The sequence below is a fragment of the Microcaecilia unicolor genome, chromosome 10, assembly GCF_901765095.1.
Source record: "Microcaecilia unicolor chromosome 10, aMicUni1.1, whole genome shotgun sequence".
Taxonomy (NCBI): domain Eukaryota; kingdom Metazoa; phylum Chordata; class Amphibia; order Gymnophiona; family Siphonopidae; genus Microcaecilia; species Microcaecilia unicolor.
The window spans coordinates 40990020-41014868 of record NC_044040.1 but is presented as its reverse complement, the minus strand read 5'-3'; the positions used below and the strand labels follow the sequence as shown (position 1 = coordinate 41014868).

Here is a 24849-nt window from a genome sequence, read left to right as displayed (position 1 = left end):
ATCCACCTCTTCTGACTCCTATATCCTGTGTCACCTTCACAATAGGATGAATATATCATACGCTCCATTGTAACTCTCTGCTGTGGACAGGCTGCCTCACGTAGAATTCATGCAAGAGAAGGAGAGGGAACCGAGAAACCCAGGGTCAAGGAAACTTGGAAAAGCAAGAGGGAGTATCCTAAGAAGAGGGTACAGGGGATGAAAAAGAAAGGACCCCTGAAGGAGGCAAATTCTCCAAATGGATTAGTTTTGCACATACCATGACAGGAATGAACCACACTCCTAAGTCAGGGCATGTGGAGTATGACTGTGAATGGGAAGACTATCTTCATTTTTTCTCCTACATCACGAGTGCCTGTTTCTCCACCATGGTGAAATTTATATGGGTCCCTAGTGCTCCCTACTTCTCTTATGCTGGTTGCTATAAGGACCTTTGCCGTAATGGTCAGGAGTCTGGGTGAAGTCATTAGAGGCACAGGTAGGATCATCATTTGCCTGCTCTCAAGCATGACAGAGGATATGAGCACAAAGCCATCTTTCCAAAGCCCAGCTAGTAAAAATAGCATCCTGTATCCTCCCTCCCCCCCAACCCCCCCCCCCCCCCTGCAAATAGAAGACTTGATATTGATTAAAAAAATAGCTTTTCACTGAATGCACAGTTGAACTCTGGAATAAACAGTGTGGTAAAAGCAGTAGGTTAATTGGGTTTAAAAAGGCTTGGACAAGTTCCTGGAGAGGAAGTCAATAGACCATTATTAAGGAAGACTGAAGGAAAGCCACTATTTATCCCTGGGGCTATGCAGCATGGAATCTTGCTACATTTTGGGACCTTTAGTATGACCCAGTACAGCAATACTTATGTTCTCATAAGTGGGTTGAAATATATTTGGCAAACAGGCACTGGACAAAGTAGTGAAGACAGCCCTTTGTGGGTTATAAGAGTTAGGGTGTGCACTTTTTAAAAATTTTTGCTTAAAAAACTAATGCTGAGGTTTACGAAGCCACTAGCGCGGCTGTCTGTGTGCTAGTGCCGATACCGCCCATTCACTTTGAAAGGTCTGCGTCGGCAACGCTGTGCGTATTAATAAGCACACCCTTAAATCAGGTAGCTTAGGACTCTCCATGCCATAACATTCAAGTAACCCCTATTGTACATATTAATTCTATAACTTTTTTTTGTTTGTTTTTGTTACATTTGTACCCCGCGCTTTCCCACTCATGGCAGGCTCAATGCAGCTTACATGGGGCAATGGAGGGTTAAGTGACTTGCCCAGAGTCACAAGGAGCAGCCTGTGAGGAGCTGCCTGTGCCGGGAATTGAACTCAGTTCCTCAGGACCAAAGTCCACCACCCTAACCACTAGGCCACTCCTCCACTTGAACATGAAAACTCCACCTCCCTCAGGCACCCCCTCTGCAGACCTCTATCCCACTCACTTATGAATCACTGCAGGCCTCATTTGCTGCCTTACTAGTCTTTTTTGCCCTCCTGGCCCAGTAGATGTCCCACATTTATGCGTTCAAATTTTTTTGTTGTTGTTACATTTGTACCCCGCGCTTTCCCACTCATGGCAGGCTCAATGTGGCTTACATGGGGCAATGGAGGGTTAAGTGACTTGCCCAGAGTCACAAGGAGCTGCCTGTGCCTGAAGTGGAAATCGAACTCAGTTCCCCAGGACCAGAGTCCACCACCCTAACCACTAGGCCACTCCTCCACTCCATTGTCAATTTCTATTACCAGAACCAGGGCCAGTCGAAGGGTATCAACACCCTTGTTCAGCCTTTAGCAATGTGCCCTCTCCATAGTCCAGCATCTCGCTTCCCCTTCCACCCAGGTGGCCAGCATCCCCCTTTCTCCTCTCCCCTTCATCTCCTTCACTCTCCGCTGGAGAGTTTAAAGCAGAGTCAGCTCTGGCTCATTGCCTTTAAATCTAGCACCACTTGAGTGTGGCGAGGGCAGGATGACAGGGCTTGAGCACAACTTAAGTCTGTGTTTAACTTTAAAAGCCCTAGACGAGTCTGCTTTCAACTTTAGCCTCAGTCCAGGCATTCAGGTAGCAGGTGTTGGGACTGTGAGCCCTCCTGGGATAGAGAAATATCCAGAGTACCTGAATGTAACTCATCTTGAGCTACTACTGAAAAAGGTGTGAGCAAAATCTAAATAAATAAGAGGGGCAGATGCTGGACACGGGATGGGATGGGGGAGAAGAGATGCTGCTCTCCTGCCCCCTTCGTCCTAGGTGGAAGCCAAATCCGTCTAGCGGCACGGCCGGAACACAGCCACTTCTACTACTCTGTCTCCAACGGCTGAGTTTTCCCTTATATTACACCGTTACAGTAGTGGTGGCTGGTCGCGTGAGAGAGGTTAACGTTTTGACAGGAGCCGACAAGCCCTGTTTATTCGAGTAGCTAAACAGCCGCGAGGCGCGCGCTTTAATTGTCACGTTCTCCTCGCACCAAAGGCCGAGGTGCTGCGCTGACATCATAAGGTCAGGCGGGGTCACGGCCAGCACAACAGCCTCGAACCGTTTGCCGTTCCCTTCCCTCCTCCTCCTCGCACAGACCGCTGCCTTGCCCCCTCCCCTCCCCTCCCCGTACCTGCTCTAACGCTGACGTCGAGGGGGGGGCGGCCCCAGGCAGGCTGCTCTGCTCGAGTCCCGCCCAGAACAATGGGGAGAGAGGACCGCTAGCTCGAGGAAGCGGCCTGACCTAGAGCCGCTGTCTGTGCGCAGAGAAAGCCAGTGCCTGGGGCACAGAGCGCACCAGCCGATGCCAGCAGCATGGAGTCCGCACGGCGGCCGCTCGTTTCGCAGCTCTGGGTAAAGAACCGACGCAACGAAGCCGTCTTAGATCCGGAGCGGCCGGCGCTGAGCTGGAAAGAACTGCAACCCAAGAGTGGCAGAGGTGAGTGGCAGGCGGACACTGCTCTTACCGGAGGAGGAATGTGTTGCTGATCCGAATAGCACTTCGGTTCTACCAGATGGGACGTGGTGGCCTTTGTTACTGGAGCAGAGAACGGCAGTGCCCTCAGGGAAACCAGCTGCTTGCAGTATTTTTCCATGCATCGGTTCTTTTGTGCGCCCAATCGATGAGTGGCTTTCTGTTTCTCGGTCGCACAGTAATAGTACTCACTGTGCTATAGATAAAAATCCCGTTAGTAATTTCGGCCCTGACAGTTTTGTAAAGCTTCAGAATTATGAGAAGCAGCAACTGTGCTTTAATTTATTTTGTGTACAGAATTGAATTATTTTTTTTTTTAAGCTTTGGAGTTGTTCAACCATAGTGTCCCTGGAATTTTTGATTGAGATTGAAGTGACAGATAAAATACATTTTAATGAGTATTACATACAGTTTGGATGATACTGCAAGAAGCAGGCCGGTATTAATGTCATTTCCTGTCAACGAATTTTGTTATCTTGTGCTGTTTGCAGAACAGTAGGCAGTGTATGACCTTCCTATGGCTCTCATTCTCCTCTTTGGTTTACAGTGTTTTGTCAGCTAAATGCCATGAAGGACGCAGAAAATGCAAAACCTGTACTATGCACTTTAGAAAGTGTATTCTTCTTACTTTCTCTGTATGCTTTTAATACCAGCTTTACTTTTAAAAGAATGTTAAATAGTTTAAGGTAGCCTGAGTGATAAAACATTCTCCTGTGAAATGCTGGATGTCTAGAGCAAATAACCATAAACCCTGAAACAGTTTTGCGAAATGCTGGCCAAGGTTTGGTTTAATGGTTTTATATGAGGACATTCTGAAGTTCATTCTGTGACACTGAGCTCTACTAAAACACAGAAGCACTAAAGCTAAGTTGCTGAAAGCCAGATGCACAAAGCTTACCTTGCTATTAATGTTTGCTTTACTCTGGTTCTATCCAGTCTAAAGCAAGCATTTAGGTAGCTAGAATTCATAAAGGGGTTTTCAGTGGCGCTAATGTGTTCTGTTAGCAGCCACAGAGAACCCCATGCAAATGTATTACAGTGAGCTCATTCGTAATCTAATGTGCATTCCATGGGATGCACAGCTCCAGTGCAGCCCAAATGAGGAAATTTTACGGCTGCTCTGGAGCTGTCGGAGAGGAGAGAAGCACAAGCAGGAAGCTATAAAGGCTGTCTGCTTGTGCTTCCTACCTCTCCCCTCTCCCTCTCCTTGAATTTTTTTTTTCAAATTTCACTGGTGGTCCACTGGACCACAACAACCCCCCGCATCTTATTTCCCTGGTGGTCCAATGGCCCTGACCCCTGACCCCCCCCCCCCCCCCCCCGAAAAAAAATCTTTTTTTTTAAAACTTTCCCTGGTGGTTCAGTTGATCACAACCCATGACTCCGAAACCTTTAAAAAAAATTTTCCCTGGTGGTCCAGTTAGATCAAATCCTTTCCCCTTCGCAGACCTGCACCCTCCCATACCTGACCCACACCCCCGCTCCTCCCTGTACCTTTACAACGAGATGGAGGCAGGAGCAACAACTTCTTTCTCCTGCCTCGGGCCTGCCCAGAACAAAATGGTGGCACCCAGACCCTGATCAGTGTATTCTGGGATGCACTGGGCAGGGTTAAACACCAGTTTAGCCCTTAACCAGTTTTTAACCCAGTCAGTCACTTTAGGTCCCATACCAAGGATAGTCAGATTATTTATCAGTCACCTGTGAGGGATCATGTCAAAGGCTTTGCTAAATATTGGTGTTTGGATTGCCTTCATTCTCGCTTCCAGAAGATTTGGACAGTCATTTTCAGAGCCGCCTAAAGGTTCTATGGGGTCTGGACCAGAATGCTGCCAAGAGGTCACCCAAGCCCCTTCACTGCCTACTCCAAAGAACACTCCCCCTGCTCTTTTCTATGGCCCAATTCTTGCACCCACCCTGCTGTAGGTGTTCTGGGAAAGGAGATGCTGGATATCATTGAGAGCTTACAAGTATGTAATTTGAAATTTGGGTAAAAATCATTTTACATAAGGGAAAAATCAATTCAAGAATCCTGGATTTTATTGGTGAAAAGTGGTTTGAACTGATAATGAAAGATCTTTTGCTTAAGGTAATTCCATTTTAAAGAGGCAAAGAGAAACAAACAGTGAGGAGTGGCCTAGTGGTTAGGGTGGTGGACTTTGGTCCTGGAGAAGTGTGGAACTGAGTTCGATTCCCACTTCAGGCACAGGCAGCTCCTTGTGACTCTAGGCAAGTCACTTAACCCTCCATTGCCCCATGTAAGCCGCATTGAGCCTGCCATGAGTGGGAAAGTGCAGGGTACAAATGTAACAAAAAAAATGCTCTCCTGTAGAGGCATGTATTAGGACCATCAGTATTTCAATCTTCCATCTTGTCCTGTATGTTTCACAGTAATTCAATTTTGGAAAATATTTTTTAAAGCTCTTAGCTTTCATTTTTTATTTTTAATAAATTGGCAGAATTATGTGTCCTTGACTAGAAAAATAAGTATTGGGAAGGAAAGTTGGGCTGATTGCTAAGAGTACAACACCACATGCACGTAACCTCTTCATGAAATAAGAAAATAAGATAATGAAACAGTCTAAAACTTAATTACAGCTAGCTCTGTTGCTGACACTTGTGTGCATGTCCAAAGAACTCAGAAAAATAAAAGGCCTTTTGCTGTACTAGAAATTAATGCACTTTGCAGTCTACACATGAATTATTCATGCTGTGTATCAAAAACAATGCTTTCTGAGACACAATACATGGGTAGTTCAAGATTGTAATGAGATTCTGGCCTTGTATAACTGCATTTACTGCTTTTTTTTTGGTCTGTCTGTTTGCATTTCATTGTCTGTTTTGGAATAAATTGAGCGTAGCCAAACACATTTTTCTCTTCCTTAGGATGTACACCTGATTGATTCACACTATATGCACCTGATGGTCTGCCCCATAATGGAATGCAAATTACTTCAGCAGCATTTACACCCCAAAGCTAGAGAAACGGACATTATCCCTTTGTTAAAGTTATCAGTAGGATACATTTTTTTCTTTGCAACTTCAGGACTAATGGGAAGATGCACTAAAGTCCTCGGAAAAGCCATTCCCTTACCAATTCCGTAGCGAATCGGTAGGGAACGGCCATGCATCAAGGAAATGGAATGCAAATGAGCTGCTCGTTGTGGCTCTCTTGCATTCTCTATTCCCTTGGAAACCAGTCGCCTGATAGAGCATGCGCAGAGCAGCCAAGCGTTATGCTGGCTGCTCTGCGCATGCCAAAGACGTCCAAAAAGGACGTCCCTGATGAGCCCTTGTCAAGCTGCAGGCCGGAGCGCAAGCTGCAGCCGCCGGTACAGCCGGTGATCCCTGCCGCCCCACTCTCAGAAGAAGGGGGTGGATTGCAGCTGACCGTGCAGACCCTCCTCCCTGGGAACGCGCGGCTCTGGGGGCGATGGGGGGTGTGAGTTGCCCCAAATGACCACCGGCGGCATCGGGACGTGCGAGGACATAAAAAAAAAACTATTTGGACGTCCCTTTCGATTATGCGCCCCTACAGGTCTGTCTCAGCCAATCACAGCACGTTTAGCTGACACCGGTGACAGCTAAACGCACTGTGATTGGCTGAGAGAGACCGGGAGGAGGGGCATAATCGAAAGAGACGTCCAAATAGTTTTTGATTCGGACGTCCTCGCAGAAGAACACCCATCACAAAAAATCTGGGGAAAAGCGTCCAATTGCTCGTCAGGGCCGTCCTTTTTTTCTTTTAATGTTTCAGTGAAGGGCGTCCATGTTAGGCGCTTTAGAAGGATGGCCCTGACGAGCACTTGGACGTGGCTAGGCAGTGAAGGACATCTATAAAGGACATCCCTGACAAGCACTTGGACGGTTTTTTTTTCCCAATTTTTTTTTTTTTTTTGGTTACATTTATAGAAGTTTTTAGAGGCTGTGCAGCCCCAACGAGAGGTACAGACATCCAGTTAGATTTTCAATGGTTAGGCAATCGTAAAACGGTAGTGCATCTAATTACAATATGATTTCTACACATTATAATACTAATTTGCTCATCTGCATTTTGTTTTCGTTAGCTGCTACTGTGAATGGAAAATGGCTCCGAGAAACCTTTTGTGCATGCCATGTTTTACTACTTGCTTGTTAATGGCTCGTTAAGTTTAGTGCATCTGGCCCTCAGTTGCTTCCAAATTCAGATCAGAGTAAAGGTACAATTCTATTCTAGTAAACTCATAATACCTGTTCTCGTTGGAATGCCATTTATTTTCTCCTATGTTATGGTCCAAGTTAATGATTTGAGTCCCTAATTATCAATAGATTATTGCATGTTGTTTTGTGTAGTGAATGCTAAAACTTCAGAATTTCTGAGATATAAGGGGTAATTTTTAGAAAGATTTCTTTTCAGGTGTAAAACGTTTTGTACTTGTAGAAAATGACACAAACTTCTTTGATGGTGTATAGAAAGGTTGTGCTTGATTTTGCACAGTAGAACCCTATTTTATAAAAGCTTACAAGTACCTTTATTGTCATTTATAAAATAAGTAATTTTGTGGAATATTTTCTTAGATGGCCTGTTGGGCAATTATCTTCTCTCTCCCCCCCCCCCCCCCCCACCCTACACACACATTACAGTATTGCTTTCATAGATGGATAATGTAGAAACTATCCAATGTAAAATTTTAAACCAGTTGCAGATCCTTTGGATGTCTTTTGGCTAAATTGATTTGGATAATATGCAGAATAAATAACATGCTACAATTTATATAAATTTCATGATTTATTTTCATAAAATACTTATGAATTCTTGGTGGAAAGAGTCTGTTGGCAATCTAGCTGGTACTTTCATAGAAGTTTAAAGTTCTAGAGCAGTCAAAAGAATCTGTTTTTGGTGGTCATTGAACAATCGTTGGTGTATTGGCAGGAAGAAAGGAATTGAGGGGAGTGGCTTGCTTGGTTTCAAGATCATTTTTACCCCATTACTTTTGCCCAGACTTTCTTTAATTACTCAGTGGGGAAGCACTAGTTAAGCTGAATGTTTCTTTCACAGAAGTTATTGTCTTTATAATTACAAGCATCTCTAGAAAGCTCAAAACAGAGCAGATGGTAGTATTGGTGGACATTAGAATGACTCAGACTGAGTAACAACTTGAGTAACCTAAGGATTAACAGGTTGCCTTAATGAAGGACAATCCATTGAAGAGTTAAAAAAATTAGAAACCTTTGGTATGGTGCAGAACTTTGTGTTTTATAAAACATAATTTGTTTCCCCCAAACTGACATTTTTACCTCATGAAAGTTTTTAATATTCCTAAGCAATTGTATTCACTGTAATCAAAAGCATTTATTTATTTATTTATTGCATTTGTATCCCACATTCCCCCACCTATTTGCAGGCTCAATGTGGCTTACATAGATTTGTTAACATTATCTGATGCGGGTTTTTTTTTCTTTTTTAAACAAGGGAGGAAGGTCAACCCCTGGCTTCTGGCTATGAGATCTCTTTAGATCAGCGTTTTCAACCTGTGTGCCATGGGAGTTTGCGAGAATCCCGTCCAGATCATGCGATCTTCCTCCTTTTACCCCTTGGGTCTCTCTTGTCTGTGCTGCAATTTTTCACTTTGTGGTTGCAGCATCTTTTTTTCTTCCTCATGCTGCATTTCCTCCTCCCTCTTCCCCAAGGGCGAGTCAGCAGCTCTCTTGATGCCCTTCTCCCCCCCTACCTCGCAAGTGAAAGTCAGTAGCTCTCACGCTTTTTCCCATGCTCGCAATGCTTCAAATCTGTCTCCTTGCTGCAGCAGCAATCAACACACGCTGTCTGAAGCTGGCTCTGGAACCTTTCCTCTGCACACCCTGCCCCCTGCTGATGCAATTTCCTGTCTGTGCAGAGGCCGGGATATACATAGGAAAGGTTCCAGGGCCAGCTGCATCAGAGAGACAGGTTTGAAGCGCCACTGGCTTTGGAAGAAGTGGAAGAGGTGTTTGGGGGGGGGGGGGGGGCGGGCGTCAGGAGAGCTTCTGACTTACCCTCAGGGAGGAAGGAGCAAGGAGACAGGTTTGAAGCGGGGGATGCAGAGCTGCTGGATTTGTGGGGGGGGGGGGGGGGGGGCAGGAGAGATGCTAGACTGGAAGGGGAAGGGGCAAAAGAAACTCTGGACGTGAGGGGGGAGAAGGAGATGCCAAGCTACCCAGAGAGGTTGTGATGAACTACCAGTGGGCAACTGGGCACAGAGGGGGACGATGCTAAACTACCCAGGGAGACCCAGAGAGAGAGAGGGGGAAGATGCTGTAGTGGGGAGAAATGTGGGACTGTGGCCTGTGGGAGATGGAGGGAAAGGGTGGGGAGATACTGGACTCAGAGTGGTAGGGACATGTGCTGCACTGAGTATTGGAGAGGGGGAGAGGGAATGGGAGGTGTTCAGAAAGTCAGGTGGTCTCAGCCAAGCATCCAAGGGTGTCCTGGGACCAAGAAGAAGATCTAATATCAGAGCCAGATCAGGAGATGCCCTCTCTGGAGGGTTCTGACTATTTAGGAGACAGTTTGCTTTCTGAGGATCCTGGTCTGGGGGATTCAGGTGCAGAGTCTTCCTTGCCAGGTGAGGACCCTTCAGTAGTCAGAATATTTCACAAAGAAGATTTACAAGAGCTTATTTATTTGGGTTCCTCTACCTTATGTTTTGAGGAAGAAGTTCCCACGGCTGTGGAAGGCCGTAAGGTGGATTTCTTGGTGAAGGGCATTAGAAATCCAGGTAAGACTTTCCTCATGCACCAGGGTATCAGGGATATTATTGGGCACAGTGTGGGATGTGCCAGATTCTCCTTTCCGGCTTGCTAGGTCTATGGTTTGTGTCTGTGTCCCTTCTCAAGCCTCCAGTGGATGCAGTGGTCTCGGCTGTTACTAAGAGAAATATGGTCCCCGTGGATGGAGGCATGGCTGCTAAGGATGTTTAGGATAGATGTATGGAGTCTCTCCTAAAGAGCAGTTTGATGTCTCTGCTTTAGTGGTTCAGACAGCTATCTGTGGTTCTTTGGTAGCTCAAGCTTGTTTCCGCTGGTCTGAGAGGGTTTTGGATAGAGCTTCAGATAATTTTGGTGTGATAGATGCCGAAGTGGCTAAGATTAAGATGGGCTCTGCCTTCTTGGTGGATACTTTGTACGATTTGCTAAGAGCCTCTTCTAAGTCCATGGCCTTAGGTGTAGCTTCAAGGCGCTCGCTGTGGCTGCGGGGTTGATCCACAGATGCAGCTTCTAAGTCAAAGTTGAGTAAGTTCCCGTTTTTGGGGTCCTATCTCTTTGGAGAAGAATTAGGGAAGTTGGTCCACAGTCTGGGGGATACTAAAGTGCCTCAAATTCCTGAGGACTGGCCTAGGGTGTCGGGTCATGCTCCGCTGGCTGGTCGAGGGCAGGGTCAAGATTTTTGCCAGTATAGGTCAGGTGGAGTGGCTCTGGTTCAGCAGTCCCGATTCTTTCAGAGAAATTAGTCTTTTCGAGGGGCTCAAAGAGGAGTCAAAGATTCAGGACAGTCTTTCTCATCCTCAGCCTGTCCTGCCCAATGAGTGTTTCCGGGTCCAGCCGCTGGGTAATTTTTGACTGTGCTAGATTTGATGGAGGTGTATTTGCTCATTCCAATTCAGCCTCTGCATCAGCGGTTTCTGGGCCAGCATTTCCAGTTCAGGCTCTCCTTTTCGAACTCGCTTTGGCTCCTCGCATGTTCACAAAGGTTATGGTGGTCGTGTTTGCGGCTCTCAGGAAGGATGGTATTTTGGTTCATCCCTACCTGGATGAATGGCTTATCAGAGCAAAATTGTACCAGGAGAGCCTCCAGGTAACTGCTTGGGTGGTTCAGTTTCTCCAGTCCCTTGGTTGGATAGTCAACTCTTTCAAAAAAAAAAACGCCGGTTCTGTCTCAGTGTCTCGGCTACCTAGGGGTCTCCTTCAGCACTATTCAGAGTTGTGTTTCTTCCCCAGACAAGGATTCACAAGGTGCAAGCCCAAATTCAGGTTTTTCTACACAGGCCAGTTCCGTGTGCAAAGGAATGTCTTTGAAGTGTTGGAATCCATGGCATAGACGATAGAAGCAGTGATGTGGGCCAGGGCACATGTGAGATCTCTCCATAAGGCTCTTCTGTTCAGATGGTCCCCATAGAAATATTTCCTGCAGGTGAGGTTGCCGCTGAGGGCTCGGTAGCATGGCAGCCTCAGGTGGTGGCTGGAGGTTTCCTGTTCGATCAACCTCTTGGAGACCAGGGCAATTTGATTCACATTGGAGGCGTTCATCCTCTGCTTCTAGACGAATCAGTACGCATTCTGTCAGACAATGCTAGCAGTAGCTTATGTCAATCGGCAAGGGGGAATGAGGAGTTGCCTCCTGGAACAAGAAGCAGCGCAGCTCATGAGTTGGGCGGAGTATCATCTGGCCACCCTTTCAGCATCTCACGTAGCAGGGATGGGGAATATTCAGGCAGACTTTCTCAGCAATCACACTCTAGACCCAGGAGAATGGTCTCTCAAGGCAACAGTGTTTCAAGTGGTCCTAGATTGCTGGGGGCTTTCGTTCATGGATCTGTTTGCCTCCAATCTCAACACCAAAGTGCATCTCTACTTCAGTCGAAGAGGAGATCTCAAAGCAAAGGATATGGATGCTCTTCTTGAGCCTTGGTCGTCGGGGCTCCTTTATGCCTTTCCTCCGTGGCCTCTTCTGGGGCATCTAATTCAAAGAATTGAGGCGCACAAGAGCTTGGCAATTGTGTGATAGAGCCGGATTGGTCCCGCAAACCTTGGTATGCCGATCTTGTCGGCCCTCCTCTCAAATTGCCAGAGTCTCACGGTCTCCTAGTCTAGGGCCCAGTAATTGATCCTCACCCAGCTCGATTTAGTCTTATGGCTTGGCTCTTGAATGGGCTTGGCTGATAAAGAGGGGTTATTCCGCCAAGGTGATTGCCACAATACTTTGGTCTTGTCATCGTTCCACTTCTTTGAATTATATCATAACTTGGCGGATTTTTGAGGCATGGTATTTAGATCGCAACATTTCACCATTTTGCGCTTTGGTGTCTGAGGTTTTGGATTTTATGCAGCACGGTTTTGATAAAGGCCTGGTGCTGGCATCTTTTAAAAGTCCAAATTGTGGCACTTGCTTGCTTTTAGAGAAAGGCCTTAGGTAGTCATTTAGGTATCTCTTGGTTCCTCCAAGAAGTGAGTCTCCTTTAGGCCTTCTGCTAGGGCCATCTTTCCGGTTTGGGATCTGAATCTGGTTCTCTCAGTTCTTACTAGGTATCTCTTTGAAAGATTTGACGCTTAAGATAGTATTTTTGGTAGCCATTGCCTTGGCTAGGAGAGTATCGGAGTTGCAAGCATTGTCGATCTCCCATTTCTCGAATTCTGTAAGGAGCGGGTAGTTTCGCACCCTGTTCCTTCCTTTTTTCCTAAGGTCTTGTAGCGGTTTCATTTGTCCCAGTCATGGTTTTGCCTGTTCTTGGTTCTTCCTCTGGTTCGGAGGATCAACAATGTCTGTGGTTGTTTGGATGTTGGGATGGATGTTGGGAGGGTTTTGAAGCATTATTTGAAGACTACAGAGACATGTAGACATATTCGTCTGTTCCTGTTGGTTGAGGGGTCCTGGAAAGGATTGGCAGCATCTAAACCCACTGTCTCCAGGTGGCTTAAAGAGGTGATTGCTTCAGCTTACCTTCTCTTCAGGAAACTTATACCAGAAGGCGAGAAAGCCATTCAACCAGAGGCCAAGCTGTGTCATGGGCAAAGCGTTTTTTAGTGCCTTCTTTGGAAATTTTGTAAGGCAGCAACGTAGTTCTCCTTGTGTTCCTTTTCTAAACATTACTGGTTGGATGTTCAGTGTTGTTAGGAGGTTATTTTTGGTGCGAACGTTGTCATGGCGGGATTGCTTGGGTCCCTCCCATAAAGTTACTGCTTTGATGCTTCCCATCAGTTACATTCTGGGCCAGTCTGGAGGGACGCTAAGGAAGGAGAAATTAGTTCTTACCTGCTAATTTGATTTCCTTTAATCCTCTGGACCAGCCTATCCTCTCTCTCAGTATTTGATGTGATGACGATCGATTTTGTTTTTTGATTAGCGATTTTCATTAGAGCTGCTTTGTGCGTTTGCTGTTTTTTTGTTTTTTTTTTTGTAAAAAAAAAAAATTAAACAAAAAAGACTACAAATGTGAAGCATTTACGTTTACTATAGCATTCAGCACATTAAGCAAGAGGCACATGCTCGTTGATGGTATGTCCTTGGTGGCTGCTCAAGTTTCCTGGTTGCACAGAATAAGGTTCTTTTGCTTCTGCTTTGGTATGATAATACTGAGTCTAGTTCCAGTTAGCCAGGGCTCTTATTGGCTCTTTCTAGAGTCTACTAGACGGTGTGTTGTATTTTGCAAAGGTTAGAGATGAATACATTCAGCACTAGATTGTATAAATGGTGGCTAAAAACATGGCGCCAAAGAAAATAGTACTTGGTGCTTTTCTAGGCACGGTTTATAGAATAGCACTTAGCGTTGGGAACTACAACAACATTTAGATGCGACCATTTACACCAATGAAAACCTAGTGCAAATCTCCATGCATAAACTAGGCGCAGATCTTGCTAATTCTGTAACGATATGCATAAAGTTTAGGAATGCCCATACCCCTCCCATGATCATACCCCCTTTTTGGATTTGCACACTAGAATTTACATGCACCTCTTTATAGCCTACACCTAAAAAGATGTGCACGTAAATTCAAATTATTGCCAGTTAGTGATAATTGCTTGTTATTGCCCAGTTATTGGCACTAATTGACTCATCAATTAAGTTGCGCTTGCAAATTGGACGCATGTCCAAATTTGCATGCACAACTCAGAGCGCCATATATAGAATCTGGGGGGGGGGGGGGTCAGAACATCTCATTTGAACAGGTTCTTATTATTGTTGCTTTTTTGTCTCTTTTTTTTTTTTAATGTGGTGGTAATCAAGAAATATAATTCATTTTGAAAATGGGAATATGAAATGGGGTTCTTTCGAACTGTTTTAGGAGCCGAGGATGTTGACAAATCCTCTTGACTTTTTAACCTTAGAATAATCTTAAATATTTATGCTATTCTAACAGAACTCCTCTGTACAACTGCTACCTTGATTTTTATAGTCTTGCCACTGGAGGTGCATATGTTTTCTTAAAACATAGTGACACACATACACAGACAGTTTTCTGACAAATGTGCCTTAGTTGTGTGATAGACAGTGTTAAACAGATTATCCTGTTTTCCCCCAGGACTCTGCTTGGCAAGAGTGCTCCACAGAGCAAGAGGCCTAATAGGCCGACTCACTGAGCAGTATCCTTCAGGTAGGCGCATCTTCCTCAGCTGTTGGGGGAAGATGTTATTCAAATAATTCGTTCTACTGTATGCTTTGTATCTTTTTAAGTCCTGCTCAGCCTTCATCATTCATTTTGTACACATTTCATGAAGTACTTGCCAGTAAGTGAGCTGCTAACTAACGTTTCTGGAATGTGACAGCAGTTGATTTTAAGGAAGGGAGGTATCTTGACTTAATCGGTTTCAGGGCATCTCTTGTAGTACATGCTGATACTGTATGTATACATTTGGGCGATGGAATAATAAAGGCCATTTGATGCTACACATTTAGGAAGTAATTTATATAAAGTTGGTTGGTTTCTAGCAGGGGTCACCATGGAGGATGCACATGGGTGATCCCACATATGATGCTTTGTTGTTTGAGGTCTGTAGGTAGGAAGGGTAACTAAGAGATGGGAGGGGATGTAGTAACGTATATATATATAATGTGGAGGGGGAACTGCTTTACTAATTTGTTTTGTTCTTTGAAGTATGTTTTGATTCCTTCTTTCCATAATAATTAATTAAAGAGAAAATGTAGCGAGCCTCGTAGCATGACTTGTTAATCCCCCTAGGAGTCCTCAAATGCCAGCAAAAATGAGCCTTAAGATCTTAAATGTTAATAGTGTAAAAGATATCTTCGATCATCCCAGGATAATCATTTAGTGGCTCCTTCTACTCGGAGATCTTGGCATAGTTCTTCTAGTAATACTTTCTGATGTACCTGCGGTTCAGTATTGTGGCAGTATCTCTCTGGAATTCTTTGCCATCAGATGTAAGGATGGAAAGGGAAAAATCTGTTGTGAGATTTAAAAAATGGTTAAGGCGTAATTGTTTTTGCAGTGTTACTACTGATTGTGGGGTCAGCTGGTTTTGGGTAGACGACCTGTTTTGGAGGGCCTATCCCCTTTTCTATGTGTACTCCTGGTGTTTCACAAGGGTTTTTTTTTTTTTTTATCTTTTTAATCATATATTGTCTGCTGGTTAAAGATTATTGTGCTACTTTACATCCATTCCTTTTGTTGCTTGTCAAGTTTGTCTTGCTTTTATTTTTTTTTTTTTAGTCAGGTATTGTTATATATATTGTAAACCACTTTGATGTATGCGTACTTTTGTGAAAGGCAGTATAGTAAATCTGGAAAATAAATTTGAAAGAAGTGGGGGTTGGACAATAAAATGCAGACTAACTACTACATTCTAGGGAGTATCGCTATTAGATTACAGGATTGTGACTGGACTGCCAGTTTCCGGCAATGATTCCATGAAGAATCAGAAGCCTTGCCTTTTATCCTTAATTTTTATTGCTGTTTCTAATGTTAACATCCTGTTGCAATGTCCTGTACACTTTAGCTCATGCCTCAATAAATTCCAAGCACAAAATCACCATGGTGTCTGGAAAGGAATGAAAAACAAAAATGAGAATGTTGTAACGCAATTGTATCGCTGTATGGTGCGAAAGCACCTTAAATATTATGTGCAATTCTGGTCACTGCATATAAAAAAAGATACAGCAAAATTAGAAAAGGTACAGAGAAGGGCGGTGAAAATGATAAAGTTGATGGGACAACTTCCCTATGAGGAAAGGCTAAAGCGGCTTGTGCTCTTCAACTTGGAGAAGAGATGGCTGAGGGGAAATATGATAGAGGTCTATAAAATACAGAGCAGAGTGGTACTAAACCGAAGAAAATATTTCTTTACTCAATGTATAATTAAACTCTGGAATTCATTGCCAGAGAATGTTGTAAAATAAGTTAGCTTAGCAGGGTTTAAAAACGGTTTGGATACTTTCTAAAAAAAAAAAAAAGTCTATAAGCCATTATGAAGATGGACTTGGGAAACTCCACTATATTTTCTAGGGTAAGCAACATAAGTCTGTGTTACTGTTCTGGCATCTTGCCAGGTAGTGTAGTTTAATAGGGCTTAATATACCACCTTTCCTATATATCGAAGTGGTTTACAATAATCATAAACCAATAATAACACAGAAAGGAACTGCAACTTTAGAAGTGAAAGAGAAATTGTGGAAAGGTAGAAATCCAGTTTCAGAAAGAGTTTTATTAAAGTCAAAACCTGCTTGCTGACCCAGATAGTCTTCTCTCCTCTGGTTTTTGCATTGTATGTACTCTGCTTGCCTCCATTTCAGTGTTTTGGGGTTTGTTTGTTTTTTTTCATCTCAGCATAGTTTTTGAGCTGAAGAGTTACCAGTTATTCCATGTTGTCACTGTTGCTTAAAAGGCAATATAATGGGTCCACTTCTTTTTGTGCTTTTAAGCATCTAAGCAATGAAAAGAAGCTGATACACCATTAAATTGCTTCAGTTTATTTTCAGAGGTTTCATGCGTTAACAGCACTGGCAGAAGAACCCAAAGCATTGGGAGTTGAGCCAAGCAATACTAACATTGGCAAGAAGTCCTCAAATGATCAGTGTACATGCCAAAAACACCAAGAGAGGTCAGAGCTTTGTGTGGAAGTGAACCTGTTGAGGAGTGCATGAAGGAGTATCCTGGCATTTCCATAGACGGGTTTACCTGGGAGAATATGAAAATAAGAACTTTTCTTTTGCAGTGCCAGAATGGTCACATGAAACTGCTTAGGGCCTCTTCTTTGAAAGGAAGACTGGAATGCCACCTAATAATATGTATTCGTAATATGTTCTCTCCCCCCCCCCCCCCCTTTATCTAATATAATAAAAGGCACCGTGAACATTCTGAGGACAAAGATTCTGAAGTCACAGCACACGATAAAGGGTTCATGGTTTCATGGTGGTGAAGCCATCCGACATAACACGGACCTATCAGAAGGGACCTATCAGAAGCGGCTTTCCCACTAACAAAGCAGAACTGTTACCAGGCAACGGAATGTGACATAGAACTCACCTATCAGAAGAAAAAAACAGAAGAAGGGAGGAGCATTCAGCTGTAGAATGCCTCATTGTCTGAGCAGCACAGAGAGCAGACGAACGCCACTGGAAGCAGAGAATATCCCAGCACTGGGTATGTACACAAATATTGTTGTTGGACCCGGGGAAACAGGAGTACAGCGTGCCCCTCGCCATCTGCAACGTGCGCCGCCACCTGCAAAAATTAAACCCGACCTAGCCTGCATCACAGACTGACCCAGGCGGGGGGAGGAGTAGGGAAACACGCTCCACGTGTTTCCCTACTCCTCCCCAGCCTAGGATTTGGTACAGGCTGGCTAGCAAACTGCTTGAATATACAAAACCGCTAACTCCTTCAATATACAAAACTGGAGGCAACAAAGAAAAAAAAACATTATCACGCACGTGCACATAACTGGAACACCTCCCCCCCTCACCTTCTCACGAACCAAGCAACCCAGGACGTGCAAAACCATCCCCTGCCTCAAAAAACCCGTCACTCACCTCGAGGATGCACACACCGCGCTGCTTCCCGTTGCGCATTCGTCCTGCATTCCTCCTGCATCGTTCCTACGCTGCTGCCCTATAACAAACCGAAAGAGTGGCGTACTCCCTTCCGCAAACCACACCACCCAAAACAAGACACCGCTGCTTGCCACAAGGACCAAAAATACCGTTAAAACCGACGGCCCCAGACAGTGCTGCTCTCCCGCCAACCAACAAAAAACATCCCTGGCATAAGGCAACCCCTAACCCACCTCAAGGATTCCCCGACCTCAATCACCCCGGGAAAAGACAGCGCCGCTTCATACAGTGCTTTTCTCTTCAAAGGAAAAACTACAGGAGAAAATAAAAAACTACATGCTAGCGCCCATTTCATTTGTTTCGGAAACGGGCCTTTTTTACTAGTATTTCTATATTTCTACTGATGGAATGTATTTTCTGTTTTCAGGTTTTATACTTGTGGTAACATTGTGTATTCAAATAATAATAAGTTGCAATCCACCTAGGGGGAAGGGGGCCTGAGCCTCAGTGGCTGGCTTCTAGATTCTATTAAATTTTTCTCAAGACCTGCTTTGGCAAGTTGTAAAAAGTAACAATAACTTTCCAGTAGAAAACAGAGATTGTGAATCGCCTCCATGTGTATAATTTTGTTTAATGTAATCTTAGTTATTTCTATCCATTATAGAGTATCACAGGATTTGAAGGTTTAGTTTACTTGTAAGTTGTGACCTTTATAATCATGTTTGTTGAGCAATGTTTTGTTGCAAGTTTATCTGGCAAACATATGGTTTGCTTCTTGCATCCAAATGCAGAAAATCTTCTTTTCTTTATGTGCACTATAGGCTTTTTATTTCAAAATGTATTATTTTTTAAATTAAAAGCTAGTATAATTTTATATTATTATAAACTGTGCATATTGTTTTGTAATCTTGAGCACTTTAAACCGTTTTAAATTTAAGATATCCCTGATGTCTTTATTAAATACAGCTGCGCCTTTCTCTTAAGGTATAAACTCCCCATCCCACACCAGTTCCAAATGTTTGCACATTTAAACACCAATTCTGTGGGATCTCCAAGTGATGGCGCACTCCTTTTTGTTACAGCTGTTGGTGGCTACTGCCATTTCTGCACAGGAGCGCAGCATGCTCTGGTTGTCTTGCTAACTACCACTGCCATATTGTGGGAACGCATCTGTCTTACCATGGTTCCCTGCTTCCTGTACAGCCTCTACGGCTTCACTTTCCGGTCTACATTCATAGCATTTGAGTTTTCTGCCCAACCTCCATCTAGGTTCAGGATGCTATGCCTTACACGGCTTCATGGTGGTAGGGGGATCCGCAACAATTTTGCTCTATGCCACTCAGTTATGACTTCTGCATGGACCCCGGAAAGCTTTGCAGCGGCTTTAGGGGAGGGATCCATCCCTGGCATATCTGAGCTGTATTTTTCTCTTTCTAAGGGTTCAAATTCTCCTCCCTCTTCTCTAGAGCAGGTGACACTTTTCTGTTGCTCACTATACTGGGGGTGTCTACCCAAATAGTTGGAGAGGTGTCTGCTGTGCTGTGGGACTATGCAGGCTCTACATCCTTTCAGCTACCACTATTCACCCTATTCCAAATGGAGCTCGTCACAGTGGCGTTCTTTTCTTCTACCGGGCTGGCATTCTACCATCTGGGGCAGGTCGTGAGCCGTTTGGGAGAATCTACTACTACTACTACTTAGCATTTCTATAGCGCTGCCAGGGTTACGCAGCGCTGTACAAGTTTAAACACGGGGAGGGACAGTCCATGCTCAAGAGAGCTTACAATCTAACGGTAACAGACTACGTAGCCAGTGTAGGTAGCAGGAATGGGGAAGGTGGTTAGGCGCCAAAAGCAAGGGAGAAGAGATGGGCCTTGAGTAAGGACTTGAAGATGGGCAGGGAGGGCGCATGGCGTAAGGGCTCAGGAAGTCTGTTCCAGGCACAAGGTGCTGCGAGGCAGAAGGGGCGGAGTCTGGAGTTAGCGGTGGTGGAGAAGGGTACAGATAGGAGTGATTTGTCCTGAGAGCGGAGGTTACGGGTGGGAACATACGGGGAGAGGAGGGTAGAGAGGTAATGGGGGGCAGCAGATTGAGTGCACTTGAAGGTCAATAGGAGAAGCTTGAACTGTATACGGTAGTGGATTGGGAGCCAGTGAAGCGACTTGAGGAGAGGGGTGATATGAGAGTATCGGTTCACGCGGTAGATAAGACGTGCGGCGGAATTTTGGACAGATTGAAGGGGGGATAGGTGGCTAAGCAGGAGTCCAGCGAGGAGAAGGTTGCAATAGTCAAGACGAGAGGTAACGAGCGAGTGGACGAGGGTTCGGGTGGTCTGTTCAGAGAGGAATGGGCGAATTTTGCTAATATTATAGAGGAAGAAGCGACAGGTCTTAGCTGTCTGTTGGATATGGGCAGAGAAGGAGAGGGAGGAATCGAAGATGACTCCGAGATTGCGTGCTGAAGAGACGGGGAGGATGAGGGTGTTGTCAACAGAGACGGAAAGTGGGGGAAGAGAAGAGGGTTTGGGTGGAAAGATAAGGAGCTCAGTCTTTGCCATGTTCAGTTTCAGATGCCGGTTGGACATCCAGGCAGCGATGTCGGAAAGGCAGGCTGAAACTTTGGCCTGGGTAAGAATCGGGAGCATGCACGGTCTGGAACATATTCCCCTATCTCGCAGGCCACTGGTACCCTTGGGGCTGGCACGGAGTAACTGTGGCAGGCCCTGCCTTCCTCCTGTTTAGTGATTCCCAAGGGCGGGTTCACGTAGCCACCGGCAAGGCCGTGACAGTTGTGGTAGCCGGGCAGTTCACCTGCTTGTAGCTGACCAACTATTCATATCAAGGGTGTGGGGCGTGTAGCATGTTACTTGCTCAGTTGCTTTCTCACTGCAGCTCTCTGTATAAGGCCATTTCATGGACTTATTTTCCAGTTTTTGATGTTTTGTGTACAGGTCTGAGCAGCCCTGTTTTTAGATTCCCGCTTGTCGGCTTTGCCAGCTACTGCTGATTAGACTGGCACACGGCAACGTTGTGTGATCCTTCTCCATGTCTGCTTCTGCGCAGATAGCTGGCCTAGGTGGCGATGTTCCGTCTCTCCTCCCCCCCCCCCCCCCCCCCCGAGTTGGAGTTGCAGGACCTGCCTTTACCCATCCCAGACATGTGTTTAAAATAAAAACATCTGGATGCCTGGCTTTCCCTGGGTGACTGGGGTTTGAGGCTAGTTTTTGCTTCATCTTAGAAGCTAGGGATACCACCTCTTCACCTCTAGGGCAGTTTTTTTTTTTTTACTTCTCTCTGTCTTTGGCTTCCTTACCAAGCGGATTGTTTCAGGGCTAGGATGACTACCCCTTTCTACAGTACTATGTTGGCTGTGGCGGTTTTTCACAGCACCTCAGCTTTCAGGTGTTACCTGCTTGGCAGGGGCCCACGTTTTTGTTGGCGAGCACCGGGCACAGCGGTATCCCTTTAGGTTATGGGGTCGTCTTTTTTTTTTTAAAAAGGGGAGCTTCCATTTTTTTTTCTCTGGCACCTTGCATTCTGTTGCATGACACAGCCTTCTGGTAGATTTCCTTCACTGTGAACGTTTAGCGTTCAGTTATACCATTGGACGGAGAGAGCATTTGGCATTTCAGCAGTTCTGTTCTCTATAAGGCTTCCTTTAGTGCAGCCTTCTTCTTTTCCTCGACCTGGCTTTGGGGCTCTGTCACCCTAGTTGGCTTCAGCTGCTTCTAGGTTGCCCGTTCTAGACTGCGGCCTCACCAGCCAGTACTTGGTGCTTCCAGCAGCAAGATGACTCTGAGGCTTTGGTCGGCTGAGGTGACTTCTCCGTTGCATATAATGAGCTACCTTTTAGAGGTGTACCTTTGTGGGGTGGCGGTCTGGCATAGTTGTTTAAGGATCTTGGCGATTCCAAGTCTCAGAAGTTCCCAGGAGGCTGGCCTCAAGTGTCAGTTCATCCTTGTGGTCTATTCTTGGTTTGGTACAAGCAGATATTTTACTCCTTTCTGGGTTCCTAGGTGACAAAGACCAGCTTCCTTTCCTGCTGCCCACAATTGGCTACATTGCAACTCTTCCTATAGAGAGAATCTTCCAGTTTCATCCCAACTTCAGGCTGTGCTTCACTTTTCAGATTGGGATTCCGTTTCACCACAGTTCAGTTTCTGACTCCAATTTTGAAGCATCTAGGAATGCTGTGCTGCGTGAGCTTGGGAAGGCCAGCTCTTCCTGTTGCTTGTCAGCAGGATTCTCACCCAGGTCTCCTTTCTCTTTCAGATGCAGGGATCGGAGAATATGGACAACTTTGGGTGTCTTGGCGATTCTCTTGGACATTTTTCATGAGTCTGAATTCTATCTGGTCCCTTTTCAGCTGTTTCTCTCCATCTCTTGATATCTCTTGATATTTTCAGACCATCTTTCCAGACCAACTGGTGGGTTCTGATTGGCCTTCCTCTCCCTTTTTGGCAGTCAGTGCTTTCTATGGATCGCAGACTGCTAGGACATTCCTTCTCTGGGTACACAGATTCTGGATTCATTCCTGGAGTCTAAAACTTACCTCCTCCTGAGTGGACAGTTGTGTAGACCATATGGTCAATTTGATGGACTGCAGTATGTCTACCTTCAGACAGTGCCTTAGCATGTGGTTTTCCAGTCTGTCAGTGTTTCTGAGCTAGCACTACAAGGCAGCAGAGGCATTGTCCACAGTGGTGGATTCAGCTTCTGCTTTGGAGATGATGTTGTTTGGTGAGGACTTCCTGACATGGGGAGAAGACCTGGTTGTGCTGCGCCTTCCTGAGGGAGGACCTAACTGTTCTTCTAATCAGGAGAGGCTCGCCCTCAAAGTTCCCAGGTGCTATCGTATACGGTACCATGGTCTTGGTCAGGATCTTGTTATCTTTCTAGAGAGGATCACAGATTCCCACACTTCATACTGACCAGATCCTTCGGACATCCCCTAAGGGGGAGACGGGACACTCCACACCACTTTGTCCTCCTAATGGTTTTTCTCCCCTTCTTCTCTTTCGCCCCTTGTTTTCCCTGTAGGCTGCATGTTCTATGTGTACGGCTACTCTGGAAGTGTCCAATGAGTTCTTTTCATTAGTTTCTTGGTTTGTTCTCTTGGGCAATTTGGACTTCGTGTCTGTGCTGGATGTTGATTCATCTCTATCACTGTTGGTTTCCTCCTGCTTGTTGCATGTTCGTTGTGTACTCCTACAGTTTTGGACATGCTCTCCAAGTTCCGTTGGTATATTCATTTGTTCGAGTCTTGCTCGGGCCTCCAAAAGAATCTGGCTTCACGCCCTCTCTGGCTCACTGGGTCAAAGAGCTTCCGCATGCTGTCTGAGTGTAGTTCATTTCTGCCAAATTCCAGGAGCCTCCTACCAGTGCTGTTGTGACTTCTTCTATGGAGCCCATCTGTTCTCCCTGGCATAAATCTGTTGGGCAGCGGCATGGGCGTCCTTGCTTATCTTCTCTGGTCTCTACCATGTGGAGGTCTCCGCTTGGTCGGATGCCTTTTTTTTTTTTTGGGAGTATCAGTGCTATGCATGGGAGTTTCAAGTTCCCACCCTATTTCAGGACTGCTTTGCTACATCCTACAAGTCTCTGGATTTATTTGCTACTGACGCTAAGGAACAAAAAGTTATGTCGTGCCTGGTAATTTTCTTTACTTTAGTCGTAGCAGATGAATCCAGAGTCCCACCCTCATTCTGGCTGTTCCTATTGGTTAGATCTGTTGGTTAGACTGTGTTCCTTTAGTTTCCTATTTTTCATTTAGGTGATCTGTTGTCAGCGGATTCCATGTTTCTGGTTCTTCATTTAACACTTTCCCTGTATAGGAGGGGTAAAGTTTTTGATTTGGTCTCCTGCTTTGTTATGAGAAATACTGAACGGCCAGGGAACATTCTGTCCTATAAGGTAGTGCAATTCAGCGCGCTCTGTCTCCACCTACTGGTAGATGGACAAACCCACAAGTCTCTGGATTCATCTGCTGTGACTAAAGGAAAGACAGTTATCAGGTAGACATAAAACTTTTTGTTAACCTGACACAGGCTACTTGGTTGGTTTTCTTACCACAATAAAATTGCATTTGGAAAAATTATTGCTTTAAACATTGATTTATGGGGTATATTTACTGATGTTTTTTTTTCCTTTTTTTTGTCTGTGGGGGGAAAATGCTTAGTAATAGTTTATAAAAGAAATATACACTTTGACACTGTGAGTGGACAGCAGATATTACCACTGCGTCATATGGGAGAAATAATAGAAAGAAAGGTTCCCTGCTTGTTTTTGGGAGGTCAAGCAGTTTTCTTCCTGATTTGTGCTTCCTGTTCAGCTGGTCTTGAAGATGGGGTCTGGCACCATGAGCTTCCCTTTACACCTGTCCTAGGATTTCCCCCCCCCCCCCCCCCCCTTATTTAGTATTCCTTTCCAAACTCACTAGGTCCAATTATTATAGCGAGATTCCTCTACCTGGGGGCCACACATTCAGGGCTTTTTCAAGCTCCTTGTAATCATATGGCATAGATTCAAGCCATAGGTGTTGATGTTTTATGCTGACTGGGACTTCCTTTCTTCAGGCACACTGAATATTACTTCCCAGTGTCCTTTGCTGAAACCACGATCCATTGTATGACAGTGTATAACCACTAGGTAGTGCTGGAGGGTTCCTCATTTAAGTAGACCGATACACAAATGTCAGTTTTTTTTACTAAATGAAATAACCCCTGTAGCCTTTTAGAAGATGCTGGCATAATTTACAGAATGTTTCTGCCTACTGAGTAGTGGAATTCATATTTTAAGGGTTCATACCTGTTTTACAAATTAACTTGTTTAGGGATGCATGGAGCAGTTTGATTGACACTCTAATTCTGCAGATTCTCTTCCCTGTCCATGGTGCTACCTCAGAAATGTCTATTAATTGAAAGGGGCTGCCAGGCATCTAGTTTCCTGGCAGCAGCCTTTTAGACAGGGGATCCAGACCTGAATTCCCCTCACTACAGTACACCCATCTGCTTCGTAACCCACAAGCAAATTCACATTTGTGAGCAGAACTGGGGGGTGTTTCTCATTTTGGTTGAAACTGAATCTGTGGCTGCAACTGTCAAACTGAAATTGCTGTCAAAACTCTTCTCCTGGTTTTAGCTGAAACACAAACTTCTGTTATGTGAACCAA

The 24849-nt window shown here is 45.0% G+C and overlaps 1 protein-coding gene across 2 annotated transcripts in view; it reads left to right on the top strand.

The window, feature by feature from the left end:
- The first annotated feature begins 2567 nt into the window (after positions 1 to 2567).
- CERK (ceramide kinase) overlaps positions 2568 to 24849 on the top strand; it is a 126012-nt gene continuing 103730 nt past the window's right edge. Inside the window, exons 1-2 of one of the 2 annotated variants that reach the window (XM_030216414.1) lie at positions 2568 to 2902; positions 14195 to 14266. In XM_030216414.1, coding sequence (XP_030072274.1) covers positions 2779 to 2902; positions 14195 to 14266 — 196 coding nt within the window. In that variant the 5' untranslated portion in view covers positions 2568 to 2778. The remainder of the gene's footprint in view (positions 2903 to 14194; positions 14267 to 24849) is intronic. The other variant, XM_030216415.1, reaches the window with a different exon arrangement.